Source organism: Cetorhinus maximus, chromosome 31, assembly GCF_964194155.1.
Source record: "Cetorhinus maximus chromosome 31, sCetMax3.hap1.1, whole genome shotgun sequence".
NCBI classification, from domain to species: Eukaryota; Metazoa; Chordata; class Chondrichthyes; order Lamniformes; family Cetorhinidae; genus Cetorhinus; species Cetorhinus maximus.
This window is the reverse complement of record NC_135909.1, coordinates 7,549,470-7,572,378: the sequence shown is the minus strand read 5'-3', so window position 1 is coordinate 7,572,378 and position 22,909 is coordinate 7,549,470. Positions and strand designations below refer to the sequence as shown.

Below are 22,909 nucleotides of genomic sequence, written 5' to 3'. Positions count from 1 at the left end.
CATCAGTAACACCCACACGCTGGGCATCAGTAACACCCTGAACATCAGTAACATCCTGAACATCAGTAACACCCACACACTGGGCACTAGTAACACCCTGAACATCAGTAACACCCACACATTGGGCATTAGTAACATCCTGAACATCAGTAACACCCACACACTGGGCACTAGTAACACCCTGAACATCAGTAACACCCACACATTGGGCATTAGTAACATCCTGAACATCAGTAACACCCACACGCTGGGCATCAGTAACACCCTGAACATCAGTAACACCCTGAACATCAGTAACACCCACACATTGGGCATTAGTAACACCCACACATTGGGCACTAGTAACACCCTGAACATCAGTAACACCCAGAACATCAGTAACACCCACACATTGGGCATCAGTAACACCCTAAACATCAGTAACACCCAGAACATCAGTAACACCAAAGTAATTAGGAAAGCTAATAGAATGTTATAATTTATTGTGAGCAGAATTAAATACAAAAGTAGGGAGGTTATGCTTCAGTTGTACAGAGCACTAGTGGGACCACATCAGGAATACTGTGTACAGTATTGGTCACCTTATTTAAGGAAGGATGTAAATGCATTGGAAGCAGTTCAGAGAAGGTTTAAGAGACTAATAGCTGGAATGGGCGGGATGTCTTATGAGGAAAGGTTGGACAGGCTAGGCTTGTATCCCCTGGAGTTTAGAAGAGTAAGAGGTGATTTGGTTGAAACATATAAGACCCTGAGAGGTCATAAAAGGGTGGATGTGGAGAGGATGTTCCCTCTTGAGAGGGAGAATCTAGAACTAGGGGTCACAGTTTCAAAATAAGGGGTCGCCCATTTAAAACGGAGACGAGGCAAAAAACTTTCTCTCAGTCTTTGGAACTCTCTTCCTCAAAAGATGGTGGAAGCAGAGTATTTGAATATTTTGAAGGCAGAGGTGGATAGGTTCTTGGTAAGCAAGGGGGTGATAGGTTATCAGGGGGTAAGTGGGATGCAGATTTGAGGTTACTATCAGATCAGCCATGACCTTATTGAATGGTGGAGCAGGCTCGAAGGGCCAAAGGGCCTCCTCCCGCTACTTGTTCTTATGTTCACACATTGGACATCATCAGTAACACCCCCCCTGTATCTGTGTGAACTCCTCCCTGTTTGGGAGGAGCATGGAGGTGAGTAGGTGTTTTTCGTGAGCTGTTTCTAGTCGATGAATGCAGCTCAATTCCTTCACCCTCAACTTTCATTCTCATCCCTTTGGAAATAGAAGCTTCTCCCTCTTGACCACCAGCATGCAGTTTTTCAATGCCCTGGACATTTTGGACCAAATCAACGTAAGTGGAATTTTTCATGTTAGGATTTGCCCTCGGCTGAGAACGTCTTTAGTGTCCGTAATGCCAGTTACATGTAACTTAGACGTAAATTAGATCGCTTGTAATGTCTTTATTCTAAATGCTGGCTCTACATGATGAACTTAAACTGCAGGACTCAGATTCCATCTGCCACTGGGATCAATTAGTAACCAGAGAGGAGCCTCAGTGAGAACGAGATTCAAGCAGCCTGCATCCTCCTCTGGAAATCAATTCCATCAGCTTGAGCTCGTCCAAGATTCTGCTTGCCTGCACCCTAACAGGCTGTTCAGTCAAAAGCCCCGTGCCCACTGCCCTGCATTGGATACCCAGACTGGCAATACCTCAATTTGTAAATTCTCATCCTTGCTTTCAAATCGTTCCCTGGTCTCGCCCCTCTCCATGTCTCTGTAACTCCCTCCAGCCCCTGCGATCCTTGGGAGACCTCACCGCTCCTCCAACTCTGACCTCTTGGGCACCGCCTGATTTTAATCGCGCCACCATTGGTGGCCGTGCCTTCAGTTACCTGGGCCCTAAGCTCCGAAATTCCCTCCATAAGCCTCTGCGCCTCTCGCTCTCCCTTTAAGACCAACCTCTGTGACCAAGCTTTTGGCCATCTGCTCTCGCATCTCCTTATGTGGTTCGCTGTTAACCTTGATCTGCTTTATGCTCCTGTGAAGTGCCTTGGGACATCTTACCGCATTAAGGAGGTTTACATGCGAGTTCTTTATTTAGACAGAAAACCTCAACAGCACAAGAAAACAAACTGAGGCTTTTATGTTTAGGCTTCAGAGAAGTGAAACTCAGATTCTGGAGGATGGGTGGCTAAATCAGGAAAACAAGGCATTCATTAACCACAATGGACTGTCTGAACAGCCCTGTCACACTGTCTAGGCTGTGGGTAGTGCTTGGACTTACCCTGTCTAGACTGTGGGTAGTGCCTGGACTCCCCCTGTCTAGACTGTGGGTAGTGCCTGGACTCCCCCTGTCTAGACTGTGAGTAGTGCCTGGGCTCACACTGTCTAGGCTGCAGGTAGTGCCTGGACTGCCCCTGTCTAGACTGTGGGTAGTGGCTGGACTCATCCTGTCTACACTGTGGGTAGTGGCTGGACTCACCCTGTCTAGACTGGATAGTGCCTGGACTCACTATGTCTAGACTGGGTAGTTCCTGGACTCCCCCTGTCTAGACTGTGGGAAGTGGCTGGACACACCCTGTCTAGACAGGGTAGTGGCTGGACTGACCCTGTCTAGACTGCGGGTAGAGACTGGACTCACCGTGTCTAGACTAGGTAGTTACTGAACTCCCCCTGTCTAGGATGTGGGTAGTGCTTGGACTCACCCTATCTCGGCTGTGGGTAGTGACTGGACTCCCCCTGTCTAGACTGTGGGTAGTGACTGGACCCACCCTGTCTAGACCATGGGTAGTGCCTGGACTCCCCCTGTCTAGACTGTTGGTAGTGTCTGGATTCACCTTATCTAGACTGTGGGTAGTGCCTGAACTACCCCTGTCTAGACTGTGGGTAGTGCCTGAACTCACCCTGTCTAGACCGTGGGTCGTGGCTGGACTCAACCTGTCTAGACTGTGGTTAGTGCCTGGACTCCCCCTGTCTAGACTGTGGGTAGTGTCTATATTCACCCTGGCTAAACTGTGGGTGGTGTCTGCACTCACCCTGTCTAGACCATCTGTAATATCTAACCTCACACCTTTTTCTATAATGACACTGTTCAGCAGTTACCAGGTCTCTTTGATGCACGATCAGGTTTGGAGGAACAACCATTACAAGGCTCTGTGCTCCAGGCAGGACAGACATTAGACAGTGTGAGTGTGGGCACATCTATTTCTATAGCACTTATCATGTCCACAGCAAATCCCAAAGCACTTTACAGGCTTTTAGCTACTTTTGAAATGCTGTTGTATATGAACACAACAAAGTCCCACGAAGACCAGTGAAATAATTGACTAGGTGATCTGTTTCAGTGCTTTTGGTTAAAGGATGAACGGGTCTCCAATTAGTTCCACGAGATCTTTAACATCCACTTGAGAGATCAGAGTGGACCCTCGTCTGAAAGATGACAGTGCAGAGCTCCCTCAGTACTGTCTCTGGAGTGGGACTTGCACCTATAGTCTCCTGACTCCGAGGCGAGAGGGAGAGAGTGTGATAGTGAATGAGTCGAGGGCATGTTCGCACTTGGTCCTGCACTGCACTCCCCTGTCCAAATGCCCTGAGAATGCCTGATGCCCCTGGCACTGTCCCTCAGCGAGACACGCCACCCGAGGCACAGGCGAGCATTACTTGGCTTCAGTTCTGGCGATCAGGATTAAACCGGCTCCAGCTCTTTGCTCTAAAAATAGAATCATAGAATGATTACAACACAGAAGGAGGCCATTCAGCCCATTGCGTCCATGCTGGCTCTCTGCGAGAGCAACCCAGCTAGTCCCACTCTCCCGCCCTATTCCCATAGCCCTGCAAATTTTCTAATACCCTTTTCTGAAAGCCACGATTGAACCTGTCTCCACCACACTCTCAGGCAGTGCGTTCCGGATCCTAACCACCCGCTGCGTGAAAATGTTTTTTCTCATGTTGCCCCCTGCTTCTTTACCAATCACCTTAAACCTGTGCCCTTTGGTTCCCGTCCTTTCCACCAATGGGTACAGTTCCTCCCTCGTTAGCCTATCTAGACCCCTCATGATTTTGAACAACTCTATCATTATCTCCCCTCAACTTTCTCTTCTCCGAGAGAACAGTCCCAGCTTCTCCAATCTATTCTCTTAACTGAAGAGCCTCATCCCCGGAACCAATCTCGGGAATCTTTCCTGCACCCTCTCTAATGCCTCCACATCCTTCCTGATCGTGGTGCCTCGAACTGGACACAATATTCCAGTTCAGGCCAAGCCAGTGTTTTGTAAAGGTTCATCATAACTTCCTCGCTCTTGTACTCTAAGCCCCTATAAAGTCCAGGATCCCGTATGCCTTTTTAACCACTTCTTAACCGGCCCTACTGGCTTCAATGATGTGTGCATTTATGTATCCCCAGGTCCCTCTGCTCCTGCCACGCCTTTAGAATTGTACCCTTTATTTTCTATTGCCTTCTCCTCGATGGTTCTACCAAATTGAATCACTTCATGCTTCTCTGCATTAAATGTCATCTGCCACTTGTCCGCCCATTCCACCAATCTGTCTCTGTCTTCGTGAAGTCTACCTCTCCCCTCCTCACCGTTCACAACACTTCCACGTTTTGAGTCATCTGCAAATTTTGAAGTTGTGTCCTGTACACCCAAGTTCAGATCATTCGTCTATATCAAGAAAAACAGTGGTCCTAACGTCGACCACTTGGGAACCTTCCTCCAAGCCAAAGAGCAATTGTTCACTACTGCTCTCTGTTTCCTGCACTGAGCCAACTTTGTGTCCATGCCACCACTGCCTCTTTTACTCCATGGGCTTTAACATTGCTGACAATACTGCTATTTGGCAATTTATCAAACACCTTTTGGAAGTCCATGTATAGCACATCAACTCTATTACTCCCATCGACCCTCTCTGTTGTGTAATCAAAAAACTCAAATCAGGTTGGTTAAACATGATTTCCCCTTAACAAAAAGAAAAGGCTGATGGGTAGCCTAATAGAGGGCTTTTAATTTATGAAGGAGCTCAATATGGTCGATGTAGAGAAGATGTTTCCACTTATGAGGGAGACCAAAACCAGGGGCCATAACTATAAGATAGGCATTGATAAATCCAGTCAGGAATTCAGGAGAAACTTCTTCACCCAGAGAGTGGAGAGAACTACCACAGGGAGTGGTTGAGGTGAATAGTGCAGGGAAGCTACACTATTTAAGGGGAAGCTGGATAAACATGTGAGGGTGAAAGGAATAGAAGGATATATTGATGGGGTGAGATGAAGAAGGGGTGGGAGGAGGCTCATGTGGAACATAAACACCACCACGAACCTGATGGGCCGAATGGCCTATCTCTGTGCTGTAGACTCGATGCAACCCTGTGTAAACTTTAGAGATGGCGAGAGCAAGTTTACTCAAAACTAAAACAGCATTAACAAACAAGAGCCACGGAAGCACTGAGAGCAGATTGTGAGAGGGGGAATCTAACGCCCTCACTGGTTGTGTCCGTCAGGTTCTGTGAAGTGGCGAAGGAGAACGGGATGGACATCTTTCGAGTGTTCGACTCCCTCAACTACCTGCCGAACATGATCCTGGGCATGGAGGCAGCGGGCAGCGCTGGCGGAGTGGTGGAGGCTGCCATTTCCTACACCGGGGATGTCTGCGACCCGGAGAGAACCAAATACTCCCTGGATTACTACCTGAAGCTTGCTGACGAGCTGGTCAAGGCCGGGACCCACATCCTCTGCATCAAGGTAAGGACCAGGCGACATGACCCTGTCTACTCAGCAGAGAAGTTAGGAAAGACTTCTTCTCGAACAGGGTGGTGTAAGTGTGGGACTCTCTCCCACAAAATTGCTAGTAGATGCCTGGGCTCGATTAATAATGATAAATCTGAAGTTGATAGGTTTTTGCTAGCCAAGGGTACTAAGGTATATGGAGGTGTAAGTTTTAAATCACAGATTACCCCAAAATATAGACGGTCAAGAACTCATAAGTGATTTTAAGGTAGCTTATTAAGAAGCAACAGTTTGGCTATGATGCATAAGCTAAATAGATAAGCAAATGACCCGTGACAGTTGCGAGCAGCTTACTGACCCCGGAGGATGAATGGACGGATGGTGCAGTGAGTTGGCCTCCGTAACTTGTGGCTCCGCAGCCAAAGTGTCAGGAAGATCTTTCCCTGGGCTTCCTCCATCCTCCCTGGTCCATCGCCCATCTGAAGATCAGGCAGCCGCCTAATGATGACTGCCCCCACCCTCCCTCTCCCTCCCTCCAAGCACCCGTTAATGTACTTTATCTCTCGGGGGGGCTGGTCGTTTACCCTGTGTCAATCACTTGTTTGAATAGCTCTGGCCAGTGATCGCAGGACAGGTACCCAAGGCCTCACCATAGTCCAAGTCACCAAGGTCCATCACTCGAGCTCATTGTCATCTTTTAGTTTAGCTGGGAGCTATCTGTTCGCCTTTCCTGGACATTTGTATAGATAATAGGCTACAGGCCCACTAATTCTATAATATTCTAAAAAAAAGACATTTCTTACAGAGCCAAGGCAGGTGGATGGAGTTAAAATGCAGAATGGCCATGGTCTCAGGGAATGGTGAAACAGGCTCAAGGGGCTGAACGGCCTCCTCCAGTTCCTATATCACTGAGGATGCCCACTCAGTGAAAGTCAGGAGAACCTTTACCCCAGCTCCCGTCAATGCACAAACCTCACTTCTGAACTGTGGAGGGAGGGGGGAGACCAGATTGGAACTTAAACTCATGGCTTTTCATTCTCACTCCGTGAGGGAGAAAGAAGGAAAATAAGAAAGAAAGAAATCAGCATGATATACCGTGCACTTGGAATTATCATTGTGTTATTCTGCTGCTAAGGTGTCCCTCTAAGGCCACAACGTCTAATTGTTAAGTAAAGACAGTTTCATTGTTTGGTTTGCGAATATTATAGATTGCCAAGCATTTGTCACTTTCAGGCTGCAGAAATGGCACTTTTAACATTCATTGACTAGCTTTAGTTCTGTGTTTTTTTAACGTGTGATTTACTAAACTCCTTATGAGTGTAGTCTCCTTGGCTCCTGTGTAGTAAAAGATTTTAAAAGATTATAAAGAGAGACGTGTTGCTGAAGCTTTTTGTCTCGCACTCTTCAGGGCAAACACAAGAAGGCCAAATTTCAAATGATCACAACAACTTATGCTACAGGTGAATGAGCTGATTGGTTGGCAAGTTGACTCTGATTGGCCAAGGCATTGCCATGGAGAAAGCAACAGGGTTGTTAGTTGTTAGTGTAGTGTATTAGCACACTCAGGATTGTTCGGTAAGTGCTGTCCAATTGTGGAATCATATCTAACAGTAGATGTTTTGTTTTGGGTTTTGCAGTTTGTGTGCGGTCCATGCTCTGCCTATTATGAACAACCAAAGAAAAGTTTTCATAGCTCCATAAACTACAAATGAATTCTTGTCTCTTTTAAAACTCCAGCTCACCCCTGTCCTTCCATCTCAAAGAAGGACTTGCATCTCAATGCCTCAGGATGTACTTCACAGCCAATGAAGTACCTTTTGAAGTGTAGTCACTGTTGTAACGTGGAAAATGTGCACAGCAAGATCCTACACGCAGCAATGAGACAATCGCTATATTATTTAGTGATGTTGGCTGAAGGATAAGTATTGCCCCCAGGTCACCGGGGAGAACCCCCATGCTCTGCCTCCCAATAGTGTCCATGGGTTCTTCTCCACCTACCTGAGAGAGGACAGGCGGGGCCTCGGTTCCATGTCTCAGCCTAAAACAAAAGTCGGCACCGCTGACAGTGCAGCACTCGGAGAATCGGCAGGCACCACGAGCCCAAGTCTCTGGAGTGGAGCCTCGAATCCACGAGCGCCTGACTCTCAGAGGCAGCAGCCGTAATGCTATGCCCAGTCGAGTAAACCCGACTGTGTGCAATGTGAGCGGACGCGTGGAGGAGAGGAGAAACACTCTCAAAGTGTTCCTGAGTGACAGAAAGCAGCGAGTGTCTGTCCCCCAGCCCCACCAGCTATTCCCTCCCCCGCCATCAGTGCTCACTGTTTAAGATGCTTGAACATTTGCGTGGTGGGGAACAAAGAGCTGATTGATAGCGCTGTTGTATTATTTAAACTGTGTTTTCTCAAAGAAACACATACATCAATGTGGCATTAGGCTAGTTAGTATGAAAAATTCATCACTGTATGCAAGCAATCCCATGAAGAATGCCAATATATTAAAAAAAATCAGACACATTTGTGTCCCTGTGCTCAGAGAACAAATTCCTGCATTTTCCAATCATACTATTACCCAGGTAATAAAATTCTGGGGCGAATCTTCATTAAACTGTGAGTGACAAACACAGAATAGCACTTCATAAAGCAGCACTGGCAACCAGAATGCTACCATTATCCTAACTTTCTTCTCTTGAGTTTGGCCAGATCTGCATTTATTGCCTATCCCCTCATTTGTGAGCTGCTGCAGCCCTTGTGGTGATGCGCTACACACGTAGGTGTCAGGTAACTCCAGGGACTTAGACCCAGTGACGATGATTCACACCCCTACTGAGTCAGGATGATGTGTGACACTGAGCCAATTGTGTTCCAGTCTTGGGAAGTGATAGAACATTGCATCGAATCTCAATCGAAGTTTATAACATCAAATTACTTTATTTTGTAATTTTCCAAAAAAAGAGGTTGCAGAAAAACATTAACAACGCTTGAGTATTGCTGAAATAAGGGACATGTCAAAGCTTGTCATCTTGCACTCATCGGACACTTCATAAGAATACCAACATAAGGGGAAAACAACAATTTATATCGTATGTGAAGAGAGCGCTGAATGGTTGGCAAGTAGCATGTCCCAGCTGCTGTTCGCAACAGGGAAGGTTAAGACTGTACCCCAACCAACCCGTGCTTGCAAAACTCTAAACAAAATAAGTGACAGCCATTCGCTGACTCATTCCTCAGGGCAATGCCTTGACCAATCAGGGTCTAGCTGGCTGGTTTAAATTTCAAACAATGCTTGGCAGTTAACTGTCAGTCGCCATCGCTGGTCCATTCTCCAAGGGAATGTCTCTACCAATCAGAGTCCACTTGCCAATCAAGTCAGCACTCTCTTCACATTCGGTATAAATTGTTGTTTTCCCCTTATTCTTATATAGTGTCCTGATGAGTTCCAGACAAAAAGCTTTGATGTGTCTCTTTTTCAGCAATACCCAAGTTCTGTACTACCAAATTACTATTAACATTAGCAACAGTCGATACCAACAACTTTCATTTATATAGTGCCTTTAACATAATAAGACATAAATGGACGCTTCACAGGAGCGTTCTCAAACAAAATTGGACAGGGTTTCAAGACAGGTGACCAAAGGCTTGACCAATGGGATGGGTTTTCAGGAGTGTCTTAAAGTAGAGAGGAGAGCCGGAGAGGTTCAGTGAGGATATTGCAGAGCTTAGGGGCCAGGCAGCTGAAGGCACGGTCGCCAGTGGTGGAGGGATGGAAATCGGGGATGCTCAAGAGGCCGGAATTGGAGGAACGTGGAGACCTTGGAGGGTTTTATGGCTGGAGGAGGTGACAGAGATAGGGAAGGGAGTGAGTAAATAGAAGGCCTTTTAAACACAGGGATGAGAGAGTGAGAATCCTGATATCTTTAGACGTGGCTTGGTGCCAGTATTTTTTGTCCAATAATTCTCCAGAGAAGTGCCTTGGGGCAATTTACTGTGTTGCAGGCACTGTATCATGAAGCATTTTGATTGAGTAAATAAGGAGAAACTGTTTCATGTGGCAGGAGGGGTCAGTAGGCAGACAACAAAGATTTATGGTAATTTGCAGAAGAACCAGAGGGAAAACGAGGAGAACTTATTTTACACAGCGAGTTGTTGTGATCTGGAACGCGCTGCCTGAAAGGGCGGTGGAAGCAGATTCAATAATAAATTTCAAAAGGGGATGAGATAAATACTTGAAATGGAGAAATTTGGAGAATGATAGGAAAAGAGCGAGGGGGACGAGGGGGAATTGAAGCATTCTTTCAAAGGGCCAGCACAGGCATGAAGGGCTGAATGCCCCCCTTTCTTTGCCATTAGATTCTATAAATCTCTGATTTAAATGCAAGTTGTTTTGTGAAAGGGAGGTGAATGTTAAAGACAGGAGGTGGTGGGGGATGGGAGAGATATTATTCCTGCTGGCGGGGGAGGGGAGATATTCCTGCTGGTGGGGGAGGGGGAGACATTCCCATTAGTGGGGGAGGGGGAGATATTCCTGTTAGTGGGGGAGGGGGAGACATTCCTGCTGTGGGGGAGGGGGAGATATTCCTGCTGGCGGGGGAGGGGGAGACATTCCTGCTGTGGGGGAGGGGGAGATATTCCTGCTGGTGGGGGAGGGGGAGATATTCCTGCTGGCGGGGGAGGGGGCGATATTCCTGTTAGTGGGGGAGGGGGAGACATTCCTGCTGTGGGGGAGGGGGAGATATTCCTGCTGGCGGGGGAGGGGGAGATATTCCTGCTGGCGGGGGAGGGGGAGATATTCCTGCTGGCGGGGGAGGGGGAGATATTCCTGCTGGCGGGGGAGGGGGAGATATTCCTGCTGGCGGGGGAGGGGGCGATATTCCTGTTAGTGGGGGAGGGGGAGATATTCCTGCTGGCGGGGGAGGGGGAGATATTCCTGCTGGCGGGGGAGGGGGAGATATTCCTGCTGGCGGGGGAGGGGGAGATATTCCTGCTGGTGGGGGAGGGGGAGATATTCCTGCTGGCGGGGGAGGGGGAGATATTCCTGCTGGCGGGGGAGGGGGAGATATTCCTGCTGGCGGGGGAGGGGGAGATATTCCTGCTGGCGGGGGAGGGGGAGATATTCCTGCAAGTAGGGGTGGAAATTCTTCCATCCAAAATATTCACCAGCATATTCCTGCTAATCCTTGGGCAGCACTCGTGTGTTGTAGTTAATCTGGATGTCGCGCTGCCCGGGGCATTGTCACTGACCAGGCCCAAGCCTTTGTAACTTGGGGTTGTGTCAGTAATTGGAGCCGGGTTGTGATGTGGGAGTGATACAGACAAACAGCAGCTGAGCTGATTAATATTTATATCGCTACGATAGCTGAATCTGAAGCGATGTTTTGTCAGGATGGCAGGTCATGTGCATTATTTTTAAACAGAATGTGAGACCTACCAGTCTGCCAGTCGCCAGGATCAATCTGTGCTTTGCCCAACAGGTCCATTCATTCACACCAAAGGTGCTGGGAGCTTGGTTTCCTGATTCAGTCGACGGCCCAGATTCTGGTCATTGCCCCACTCGCACCCCATAGCCCCATATCAATCCCAAACTAACCCCACTGCCCCACTCGCACCCCATAGCCCCATATCAATCCCAAACTAATCCCACTGCCCCCACTCTCTCCCCTTAGCCCCATATCAATCCCAAACTAATCCCACTGCCCCGCTCTCTCCCCATAGCCATGTATCAATCCCAAACTAATCCCACTGCCCTGCTCTCTCCCCATTGCCCTGTATCAATCCCAAACTAATCCCACTGCCCTGCTCTCTCCCCATAGCCATGTATCAATCCCAAACTAATCCCACTGCCCTGCTCTCTCCCCATAGCCCTGTATCAATCCCAAACTAATCCCGCTGCCCCGCTCTCTCCCCATAGCCCTGTATCAATCCCAAACTGATCCCACTGCCCCACTCTCTCCCCATAGCCCTGTATCAATCCCAAACTAACCCCACTGCCCCACTCTCTCCCCATAGCCCCATATCAATCCCAAACTAATCCCACTGCCCCACTCTCTCCCCATAGCCCCATATCAATCCCAAACTAATCCCACTGCCCCACACTCTCCCCATAGCCTTGTACCAATCCCAAACTAATCTCACTGCCCCGCTCTCTCCCCATAGCCCTGTATCAATACCAAACTAATTTCACTGCCCCGCTCTCTCCCCATAGCCCTGTATCAATCCCAAACTAATCCCACTGCCCTGATCTCTCCCCATAACCCTGTATCAATCCCAAACTAATCCCACTGCCCCACTCTCTCCCCATAGCCCCATATCAGTCCCAAACTAATCCCACTGCCCCACTCTCTCCCCATAGCCCTGTATCAATCCCAAACTAATCCCACTGCCCTGCTCTCTCCCCATAGCCCTATATCAATCCCAAACTAATCCCACTGCCCCACCCTCTCCCCATAGCCCTGTATCAATCCCAAACTAATCCAGAAACTAATACCATCCTTCTGTGTGGGGGCAGTAAGGGATGTTCGCGCAATCTTGCGACATCCAGTCCGTGGGACAAAGTTCAAATCCTAGGAAGTGGTAGAGTCTATGCACAATCCTGGTACGGTGACTGGAAGTATCGGATACAGCTCTGGGTCCTGGTATGGTCACTCTGGGAGTACTGGATGCAGCTCTGGGTCCTGGTAAGGTCACTCTGGGAGTATTGGATACAGCTCTGGGTCCTGGTATGGTCACTCTGGGAGTATTGAATACAGCTCTGGGTCCTGGTATGGTCACTCTGGGAGTATCGGATACAGCTCTGGGTCTTGGTATGGTCACTCTGGGGAGTATCGGATACAGCTCTGGGTCCTGGTATGGTCACTCTGGGAGTACTGGATACAGCTCTGGGTCCTGGTATGGTCACTCTGGGAGTACTGGATACAGCTCTGGGTCCTGGTATGGTCACTCTGGGAGTACTGGGTTGTGGTATGGCCACTCTGGCAGCAGTGGATAGTATTAGCTGGGCAGTGGGCCGATTTAGATGAAGTCAGGATTAATCTGTGGATGGATGGGTTGTTGAAAAAGACTGGTCCTTGGAATATCCTAATGAAGAAAAGGGGTTGCATCCTGAGATGGAACATAGCTGGAACGGTGCAAATTGTGCTGTTATTCATCCATGCTTTCGTCGCCTTTAGGCTGGACCATTCCAATGCATTCCTGGCTGCTCTCCAATAATCAGCCTTCCGTAAATTTGACTCGCGTAAGCTTAACTCACAGCAAATCTCATTCCCATCACCCTCTGTGCTCACTGACCTACATTGGTTCCAACTCAAGCACCATTTGTTTTCCTTGTTTTCAAATCCCTCCATGGCCTCGCCCCCCCCTCCCTATCTCTGTAATCTCCTCCAGCCCCACAGTCCTCCGAGATCTCTGCGCTCCTCCATTTCTGGCCTCTTGAGCATCCACCATTCACTCCACCATTCATCAGCGAATAGTCATTTGGTAGCACAGAACTTGACTATTGCTGAAAAAAGAGACTTTTGTCTCTTCAGAGCTTTTTGTCTTGCACTCATCAGGACACTTTTGCAAGATGTCAATACAAGGGGAAAACAACAATTTATACTGTATGAGAAGAGAATGCTGATTGGTTGGCAAGTGGGCTCTGGTAGAGGCATTGCCACGGAGAATGCTCCAATTGATGGTGACTGACAGTTAACTGCCAAGCATTATTTGAAATTTAAACCGGGCAGCTTGACCATGATTGGTCAAGGCGTTGCCCTGAGGAATGTGTCTTGGCACACAGGGTCCTGTCCTTTGCAGACAGAAAGAACACGTACCCACATTGTGCCTGTTTGAGCAAAAACAAAATAAGTGACATCCATTCACTGGTTCATTCCCCAGGGCAATGCCTTGACCAATCAGAGCCAAAGCTGCCTCATTTAAATTTCAGACAATGTTTTGCAGTTGACCGTCAGTCATTGGTGCATTCTCTATGGCAACGCCTCTACCAATCAGCACTCTGTTCTCATGCAGCATAAACTGTTGTTTTCCCCGTGTGCTGGTATTCTTGTGTGGTGTCCTGATGAGTGCAAGACGAAAAACTTCGACGTGTCTCCTTTCGCAGCAATACTCACCGGCGGATGGTGGCCAAGCAAGCCTTCGGTTGACTGGGCTCCAAGCTCTGGAGTTCCCTATCTACACCTCTCCACCTCAGTTTGCTTCTTTAAGATGCTCCTTAAAACCTACCCCTTTGACCAAGATTTTGGTCATCTGACCTGAAATGTCCTTGTGTGGCTCGGTGTCATGCTTTGTTTTATAATGCTCCTGTGAAGCGCCTTGGGCTACAGTTAAAGGCGATATATAAATATAAATTGTTATGGTATCTTGATGCCAAAAATAATACAGCAGGTATCCTCTCTCTCTCTCTCTCTCCGTCCCTCTCTGTATGAAGCTTCACTGCTCAAAGAGGATAAAAGTTCCTTGCTGAAATTGAAAGTCCATACTTCTTTACAGAGGTTGAGCACTGCGCTTTCAAAATGTTAGTTTTAACCACGATTTTTTGAGAAGAGAGATGTTCCTGTAAATGTCAAAGCATTTGTGGGCTTGAGGCTGTCTCCTCCAGCTCCGCCTCGCTATAAATACGTGCGAAAATGTTAAAGAATGCAGCAGGCACTGAGCGAAATGTGGCCAATAACCCACACCAAACACAATGAAAGAAATCCTGGGGGTAGGTAGTAATGACTCAAAGCATTTATCTTCGAGATAAAATTCCCCGTACTCCAGTCAGGTGGCTCGGGCAGAACCACATTATGTCTTAATAATTCTAGTTCATCTCCTTGTCAGGCGTTTGCCAGAGTCTTTCTTCAGTTATTTCCTTTCAGCACATCTGCTGAACGGGGTGATACAGGGGCAGGACCAACAATAGCCCTAAAAAAGATGGCCACCCCCCACCCCCCACTCTCTCCCGACTTTCCCCTCACTGTCTGAGCGCTGATATTATTCATGGGGCCGTTTATGATCCCTTGGACGCTCCAAGGCTTCTAGCTCTGAGGCCTCCCAGTTTTATTTCATGGAGGCACGGCATAGTAATAATGTCACTGCCCTAGTAATCCAGAGGCCCAGGCTGATGCTCTGGGGGGACACGGGTAGCCAATGGAATTTAAATTCGATGAGTAAACCTGGAATACGAAGCTAGGCACTGTAATGGTGACCGTGAACACTATCGTCGATTGCACTAATGCCCCTTTAGGGAAGGAAATCCGCCATCCTTATCCGGTCTGGCCTACATGTGAGCCACAGCAATGTGGTTAAACTCTTAACTTCCCTCCCTCTGGAATGACTTGAGCAAGCCACTCAGTTCAAGGGCAGTTGGGGATGGGGAGCAAAGGCCGGCCTGGCCTGGCCTGGCCAGCGACGCCCACATCCCACCAGCGGGTAAAAGAAAAATCATAGAATCACATAGCTCAGCACAGAGGGAGGCCATTCGGCCCATTGTGCCTGTGCCAGCCCTTTGAGTGAGCTGTCCAGTTAATCCCAATCATCCCTTCCCCCGTTCTTTCTCCATTGCCCTATAAATTTCTCCCCCTGAAATATTTATTGAACATTTCAGAACGCAACAACTCGCTGCGCAAAAAACAATTTCTCCTCATCTCCCCCTCTGGTGCCAATTGACTTAAATAGGTGTCCTCTAGTTACCGACCTGTCTGTCGGTAGAAACCGTGCCTCTTCATCTACCTTATCAAAACCCCACAATCATTTTGAACACCTCTATTAAAACTCCTCTTTTACCATCTGTGCTCTAAGGAGAACAGCCCCGGCTTTTCCAGTCTCTCCACATGGCAAGAGCATAATTTCTTTGTGTGATTTTCTGTTCTTTTCATTGTGTACGAACTGAAATTTGTGGTATTTGGCAAGGGCGGTGGGAGGTGTTTCAATAATAACTTTCAAGGGGCAAAATTTTCCAGGGGCTGTGGGGAAAAGAGCAGAGGAGTGGGATTACTTTGGTAGCTCTTCCAGGGAGCTGGCACGATGGGCCGAATGGCCTCCCTCTGTGCTGAACCACCCGATGACTCTTTTCCACCTCTCAAGCAAAGGGGACCTGAGGCAAATTCCCTGACTGCCGCTCAGGCTGAGGCGGACTGAGTAAAGCCACATCACCTCATGCCTTTTGAGTTCTTTAAGAATGACCGCCGCCGGGACTGGAAATTCCCGCCCGAAGTCAACGGGACCTTCGGCTGGTCTGTCAAAATTTTCCGCCCCCTGCCCGTGACAGGACTGGAAAATCCCTGATACACGTCAGTTTACAAAATCACTGGCCTGGTAACCAGGAAACACAAGGTGGTAGTTTAACAGAGATTGAGAAGGGACTTACTGATCAGGAGGTCGTGAACGGAGCCTCAAGGCAGTAGGCCATGATGTCATGGTAACAGGAATGGGCATTTGACTTTTTTTTTTCATTCATGGGACGTGGGCTTCGTTGGCTGGGCCCAGCATTTATTACCCATCCCTAATTGCCCCTTGAGAAGGTGGTGGTGAGCTGCCTTCTTGAACCGCTGCAGCCCATGTGCTGTAGGTACACCCACAGTGCTGTTAGGGAGAGAGTTCCAGGATTTTGAACCAGTGACAGTGAAGGAACGGCCGATATATTTCCATGTCAGGATGGTGAGTGACTTGGAGGGGAATTTCTAGGTGGTGGTGTTCCCATCTATCTGCAGCCCTTGGCCTTCTAGATGGTAGTGGTCATGGGTTTGGAAGGTGTTGTCTAAGGAGCCTTGGTGAATTCCTGCAGCTCATCTTGTAGATGGTACACACACTGCTGCTACCGTGCGTCGGTGGTGGAGGGAGTAAATGTTTGTGCATGTGGTGCCAATCAAGCGGCTGCTTTGTCCTGGACGGTGTCAAGCTTCTTGAGTGTTGTGGGAGCTGCATTCATCCAGGCAAGTGGGGAGACTTGTGCCTTGTTGATGGTGGACAGGCTTTGGGAGTCAGGAGGTGAGTTACTTGTTGCAGAATTCCTAGCCTCTGACCTGTTCTTGTAGCCACAGTATTTATATGGCTGGTCCAGTTCAGTTTCTGGTCAGTGGTAACCCCCAGGACGTTGATAGTGGGGGATTCAGTGATGGTAATGCCATTGAATGTCAAGGGGCAATGGTTAGATTCTCTCTTGTTGGAGATGGTCATTGCCTGGAACTTGTGTGGTGTGAATGTTACTTGCCACACGTCAGCCCAAGCCTGGATATTGTCCAGGTCTTGCTGCATTTGGACGCGGACTGCTTCAGTACCTGAGGAGTCGCGAATGATGCTGAACATTTTGCAACCATCAGCGAACATCCCCACTTTTGACCTTATGATGGAAGGAAGGTCATTGTTGAAGCAGCTGAAGATGGTTTGGCCGAGGACACTACCCTGAGGAACTCCTGCAGTGATGTCCTGGAGCTGAGATGACTGACCTCCAACAACCACAACCATCTTCTTTTGTGCTAGGTATGACTCCAACCAGTGGAGAGCTTTCCCCCAACTCCCATTGACTCTAGTTTTGCTAGGGCTCCTTGATTCCACACTCAGTCAAATGCGGCCTTGATGTCAAGGGCAGTCACTCTCACCTCACCTTGGGAGTTCAGCTCTTTTGTCCATGTTTGAACCAACGATGTAATAAGGTCAGGAACTGAGTGGCCCTGGCGGAACCCAAACTGGGCGTTGGTGAGCAGGTTGTGCTAAGCAAGTACCACTTGATAGCACTGTTGATGACCCCTTCCATTACTTTACTGATGGTGGAGAGTAGACTGATGGGGCAGTAATTGGCCGGGTTGAATTTGTTCTGCTCTTTGTGTAGAGGATAGACCTGGGCAATTTTCCACATAGCCGGGTAGATGCCAGTGGACTTCAGTCTGTTTATCCACATTTTCATAAGAAATAGGAGCAGGAGTAGGCCATTTGGCCCTTCAAGCCTGCTCTGCCATTGAACAGGATCATGGCTGATCTTCTATCTCAACTTCATCTTCCTACTCTTATCTTCATATCCCTTAATTCCCTTGGTACATAAAATCTTTCAATCTCAGTCTTGAATATGCTCAACATTGAGCATCCACTGCTCTGGGGTAGAGAATTTCAAAGATTCACAAACCCCTGAGTTAAGAAATTTGTCCTCACCTTAGTCCTAAATTGCCCCCTGCTTCTAAACTCTTCAGCCAGTGGGAAACAGCCTCTTAGCATCTACCCTGTCAAGCCCTTTTACAGTCACAGAATGTGTCATGAGGTCGCTTCTCATTCTTCTTAACTCTAGGAAGTATTCTACCCAACCATCCTACTCAACCTTTCATCAAAAGACAACCTTTTCATCTCAGGGACCAATGTAATGAACCTCCTCTGTACAGCCTCCAAGGCAAATTATCCTTCCTTGGATCTGAGACAAAAACCATACACAGGCGTGCAATTGTAGCAAACCCTCCTTACTCTTGCATTCCATTCCCCTTTGCAATGAGGGCAATCATACTATTTGCCTTCCTCGTTGCTTGTTGTACCTGCATGTGTTTCTCGTACGAGGAAGCCTAATGCCAACTTTTTTAACTTTCTTACTGTCTAAATAATATTCTTATTTTCTATTCTTCCTACCAAAGTGAACAACCTCACATTTCCCCACTTTATACACCATCTGCTACTTACTTAACCTGCCTATATCTCTTTACAGCCTCCTTCTGACCCCGTCACAGCTTACATTCCCACCTGGCTTTGTATCATCGGCAAACTTAGATACATTACTCTTGGTCTCTTCATCTAAGTCATTAATATAGCTTGTAAATAGCTGAGGCCCCAGCACTGATCCTTGTGTCACTTTACTAGTTACAGCCATCCAACTTGAAAATGCCCCATTTATCCCTACTCTCTGCTTCCTGACAATTAACCAATCCTCTCTCCGAGCTAATATATTACACCAACTGCATGAGCCCTTGTATAATATAATGTGACACCTTATAGAAATGCTTTTTGGAAACCCAAATATACTACACCCGCTGGTTCCCCTGTATCTACCCTACTGGTCACATCCTCGAAAAACTCTTGTATTTTTCAAACACAATTTCCCTTTCATGAAACTAGGTTGACTCTGCCTGATAATCCTATGATTTTTCTAAGTGCCTTGTTACCACGTCCGTAAAAGTGGATTCTCGCATTTTCCCCTACCAATGTCGGCCTAACTGACCCGTAGCTCCCTGTTTTCTCTCTCCCTCCTGCCTTGAATAGCTGGATTACATTTGCTACTTTCCAAACCACCTGGGCTGTTCTAGAAATTAAGGAACTCTGGAAGATCCAAACCAATTCACCCACCATCTCTGCAGCCACCTCTTTTAAAACCCTGGGCTGTAGGTCTTCAAGTCCAGGGGAGCTGTCACTACTTAGTCCCATTCATTTCTCCAGTACTATTGACTGATTTAAGTTCCTCCCTCTCACTACATGTATCCTTTGTCCGAAATCTTTGGAGCCAATCGCTCTTCGGATTTCAGATCATTTTGGCTTTCGGACGCTGTATGTAGAACTAGGCCTACTTACGTTACAATAGCCTAAACCTCGGCTAGCTGTAGTCTAAAGTCAATAAAACCGCTAGAAAAGTAAGATGTATCACTGAATAATAAATACAGGGCACCTGTAATAAGTTCCCACCTGTGGCGCCATCTGCGATTCTGCTTGTAGGAGGGAGTTCAGAGTGTCAGCGAGGCTCACGTCGAGTGCAGACAAATGACTAGACTTCCCGCGCTAAACGTCAGGCGCGGTCAGTTCGGGTCACAGACTAAAGGTCGGTGGGCAGTCCACGCGCTCAGGTCATGCCGGCTCAGGTCAGGGACCTCCCATGCTAAAGGTTGAGTGCAGTCGTCTTGGGAGGTGTCGGCTCAGGTTGTATCGGCTCGGGTCAGGGACTTTCAGCGCTAAAGGTCGGGTGGGGTCAGCGAGGGTCGTGTCAGCTCGGGCTGTGTCGGCTCGGGTCAGGGACTTTCTACGCTAAAGGTCGGGTGGGGTCAGCGAGGGTCGTGTCAGCTCGGGCTGTGTCGGCTCGGGTCAGGGACTTTCTACGCTAAAGGTCGGGTGGGGTCAGCGAGGGTCGTGTCAGCTCGGGCTGTGTCGGCTCGGGTCAGGGACTTTCTACGCTAAAGGTCGGGTGGGGTCAGCGAGGGGTCGTGTCAGCTCGGGCCGTGTCGGCTCGGTTCAGGGACTTTCTGCGCTAAAGGTCGGGTGGGGTCAGCGAGGTTCATGTTAGCTCGGGCTGTGTCGGCTCGGGTCAGGGACTTTCGGCGCTAACGGACCGGCGCGGTCAGCGAGGTTCGTGTCAGCTCGGGTCAGGGACTTTCTGCGCTAAAGGTCGGGTGGGATCAGCTCGGGCCGTGTCGGCTCGGGTCAGGGACTTTCTGCGCTGAAGGTCGGGTGGGGTCAGCTCGGGCCGTGTCGGCTCGGGTCAGGGACTTTCTGCGCTAAAGGCCGGGTGGGGTCAGCGAGGGTCATGTCAGCTCGGGCCGTGTCAGCTCGGGTCAGGGACTCTCTGCGCTAACAGATCGGCGGGGTCAGCGAGGTTCGTGTCAGCTCGGGCTGTGTCGGCTCGGGTCAGGGGCTTTCTGCGCTAAAGGTCGATGAGGTTTGAAAGATGTGCGGTTTTGGGATATTTTCGGATTTACAGATAAAGCACAGTCACCCTGCAGACCCTCGGTTCCCCGTTATTTCTGGAATGTTGATTTTTGTGTCTTCTACCTTGAAGACAGATACAAAATACTTGTTTAATGTCCCTGCTGTTCTCTTTTCCTTATTATAATTTCTCCCCCAAGGGAGCACCATTTACTTTTGCTGCTCTCCTCCGTTTGGCACACTTGTAGAAGCTCCATCACAATCCTTTTTAACATTTCTTGCAGGTTTGCTCTCATATTCTACGTTTCTCCCTTTTTATCATCATTTCCCAACCAGCTTGTAAACGTGGTCTTGCTCCTGAGCTTCGAGGCCTTGGCAGTGTCCCCCCCCCCTTCCCCCATCTCACCGTGTCCCCGATACCCGACCTTGACAATTGCACTCTGACATACAGGCCTTCCGAGGGGAGCTGTGACAGCTCGGGAATCTGACAGTGCAACCAGAATCTTGCAGCACAGAGGGAGGCCATTTAGCCCCTCCAGCCCATGTTGCCACTCAATTAGATCAGGGCTTGTAACTCCATCTAACTGCCATTCCACAACCCCCATATCCCCTGAGTGCATCCAAGCCAAGAGAATTTAATCATCTCCCCTTGATGTTCAGTGTTGCTGAATCCCCCCATTATCAACATCCTGGGGTTTACCATTGACCAGAAACTGAACTGGACCAGCCTTATAAATACTGTGGCTACAAGAGCAGGTCAGAGACTGGGAATCCTGCGGCGAGTAACTCACCTCCTGACTCCCCAAAGCCTGTCCACCATCTACAAGGCACAAGTCAGGAGTGTGATGGAATACTCCCCACTTGCCTGGATGAGTGCAGCTCCCACAACACTCAAGAAGCTTGACACCATCCAGGACAAAGCAGCCCTCTTGATTGGCAGCCCAACCACCACCGATACACAATGGCAGCAGTGTGTACCATCTACAAGATGCACTGCAGGAACTCACCAAGCCTCCTGAGACAGCTTCCAAATCCACAACTGCAACCATCTAGAAGGACAAGGGCAGCAGATAGATGGGAACACCACCACCTGGAAGTTCTCTTCCAAGCCACTCACCATCCTGACTTGGAAATATACTGCCATTCCTTCACTGTCGCTGGGTCAAAATCCTGGAACTCCCTCCCCTAACAGCCCTGTGGGTGTACCTACACCACACGGACTGCAGCGGCTCAAGAAGGCAGCTCACCACCGCCATCTCAAGGGCAATCAGGGATTGGCAATAAATGCTGGCCTAGCCAGCGACGCCCACATCCCATGAATGAATAAAAAGATCCCACCATAGCAGCTGGTCAAATTTGAACTCAGTTCACCAATCTGGAATTGAAAGCTGGTCTTGCTAATGGCGACCATGAAACCATCATCGATTGTTGTAAAAATCCATCTGGCTCACTCATGTCCCTTTGGAGAAGGAAATCTGCCGTCCTTAGCCGGTCTGCTACGTGTGACTCTAGACCCACAACAATGTTTTTGACTCTTAACTGCCCTCTGAACTGGCCGAGCAAGCCACCCAGTTCAAGGGTAATTAGGGATGGCATTAGATGGCATAGATTAGCAAATGCTGGCCTTGCCAACGACGCCCACAGCCCGTGAAAGAATTAAAAAAAAAAATGCCCTTTGCTTCAACCTCTCCACGTTCTACATTCTCAACTCTGTGTCAAGAAATTCCCCCTAAATTCTCCATTAGATCTCTTCGTGTCTATCTTATATTTACGGTCCCTTGTTCAGGATTGACACACAACTGCAAGCTGTGTCTCCGCATCCACCCTATCGAAGCCCCTTCCTAATTTTAAAGACCTTCACGAGGTCTCCTCTGGCCTTCTATTTTTCCAGAGCAAAGAACCTCAGGCCTTAACAGCCTTTGCTAACAGTTGCACCCTCTCAACTGCGGTAACACGCTTTGTAAGTCTTTTCTCCGCTTTCTCCAGTACTACAGCCTATGGGTACTGTAGTCTAGTCATTGCGCTACTGGTCTAGTAACCCTGAGAACAGGAGTTCAGGGCTGTTTGAGAATTTTGAATACAGATAAGGGAGCTGCGCCTGCGATTGTTGATGTCCGATTGTTGTGAACTGCTTCACCAATGCCCTTTAGGGAAGGAAATCTGCTGGCTTTATCCAGCCTGCCTTATACGTGACTTCAGTCTGTTACAACCGGGTTGGGAGGAGTGTGCAGATTATCCAGCCCCACTACTCCGCAGGTCATCCTCAAGTACCGTGCTGGTCAGGTGATTTAGCTTAAAAGTTTAATTGACTCACCAATATGGCCAATTGTTTGCCTTCACTTCTGGTAACCATAATAAAAAGAGACTCTAACCAGGCTTCTTTCAATAAACTCAGAATGACCGATTTAGTATAAACAAATTTCTTTAAAACAAGTTGCAAGAACTGGTTAACACACAATTGTACTCTGGAAGTAGAACTGTCTATCCCTTTTAAAAATACCGCAGCACGCACACTTACACAACCATCAAAGGGAAAACAGATCTCTCTGCAGAGATGGGCTCTAGAGGATGGGCGTTGTAAAGATAAAGGATAAAGTTCACAGGGTCTCAATGCTGCCAATCTGGAGCTCC

At 48.4% G+C, this 22,909-nt stretch overlaps 1 protein-coding gene across 1 annotated transcript in view; it reads left to right on the top strand.

Annotated features, from left to right (window-relative positions):
* Nucleotides 1–22,909, top strand: part of LOC144670407 (pyruvate carboxylase, mitochondrial-like) — a 1,036,891-nt gene that overhangs the window by 883,504 nt on the left and 130,478 nt on the right. The window contains exon 16 of the mRNA XM_078532890.1: nt 5,480–5,720. Within this exon, the coding sequence (XP_078389016.1) occupies nt 5,480–5,720 (241 nt within the window). The remainder of the gene's footprint in view (nt 1–5,479; nt 5,721–22,909) is intronic.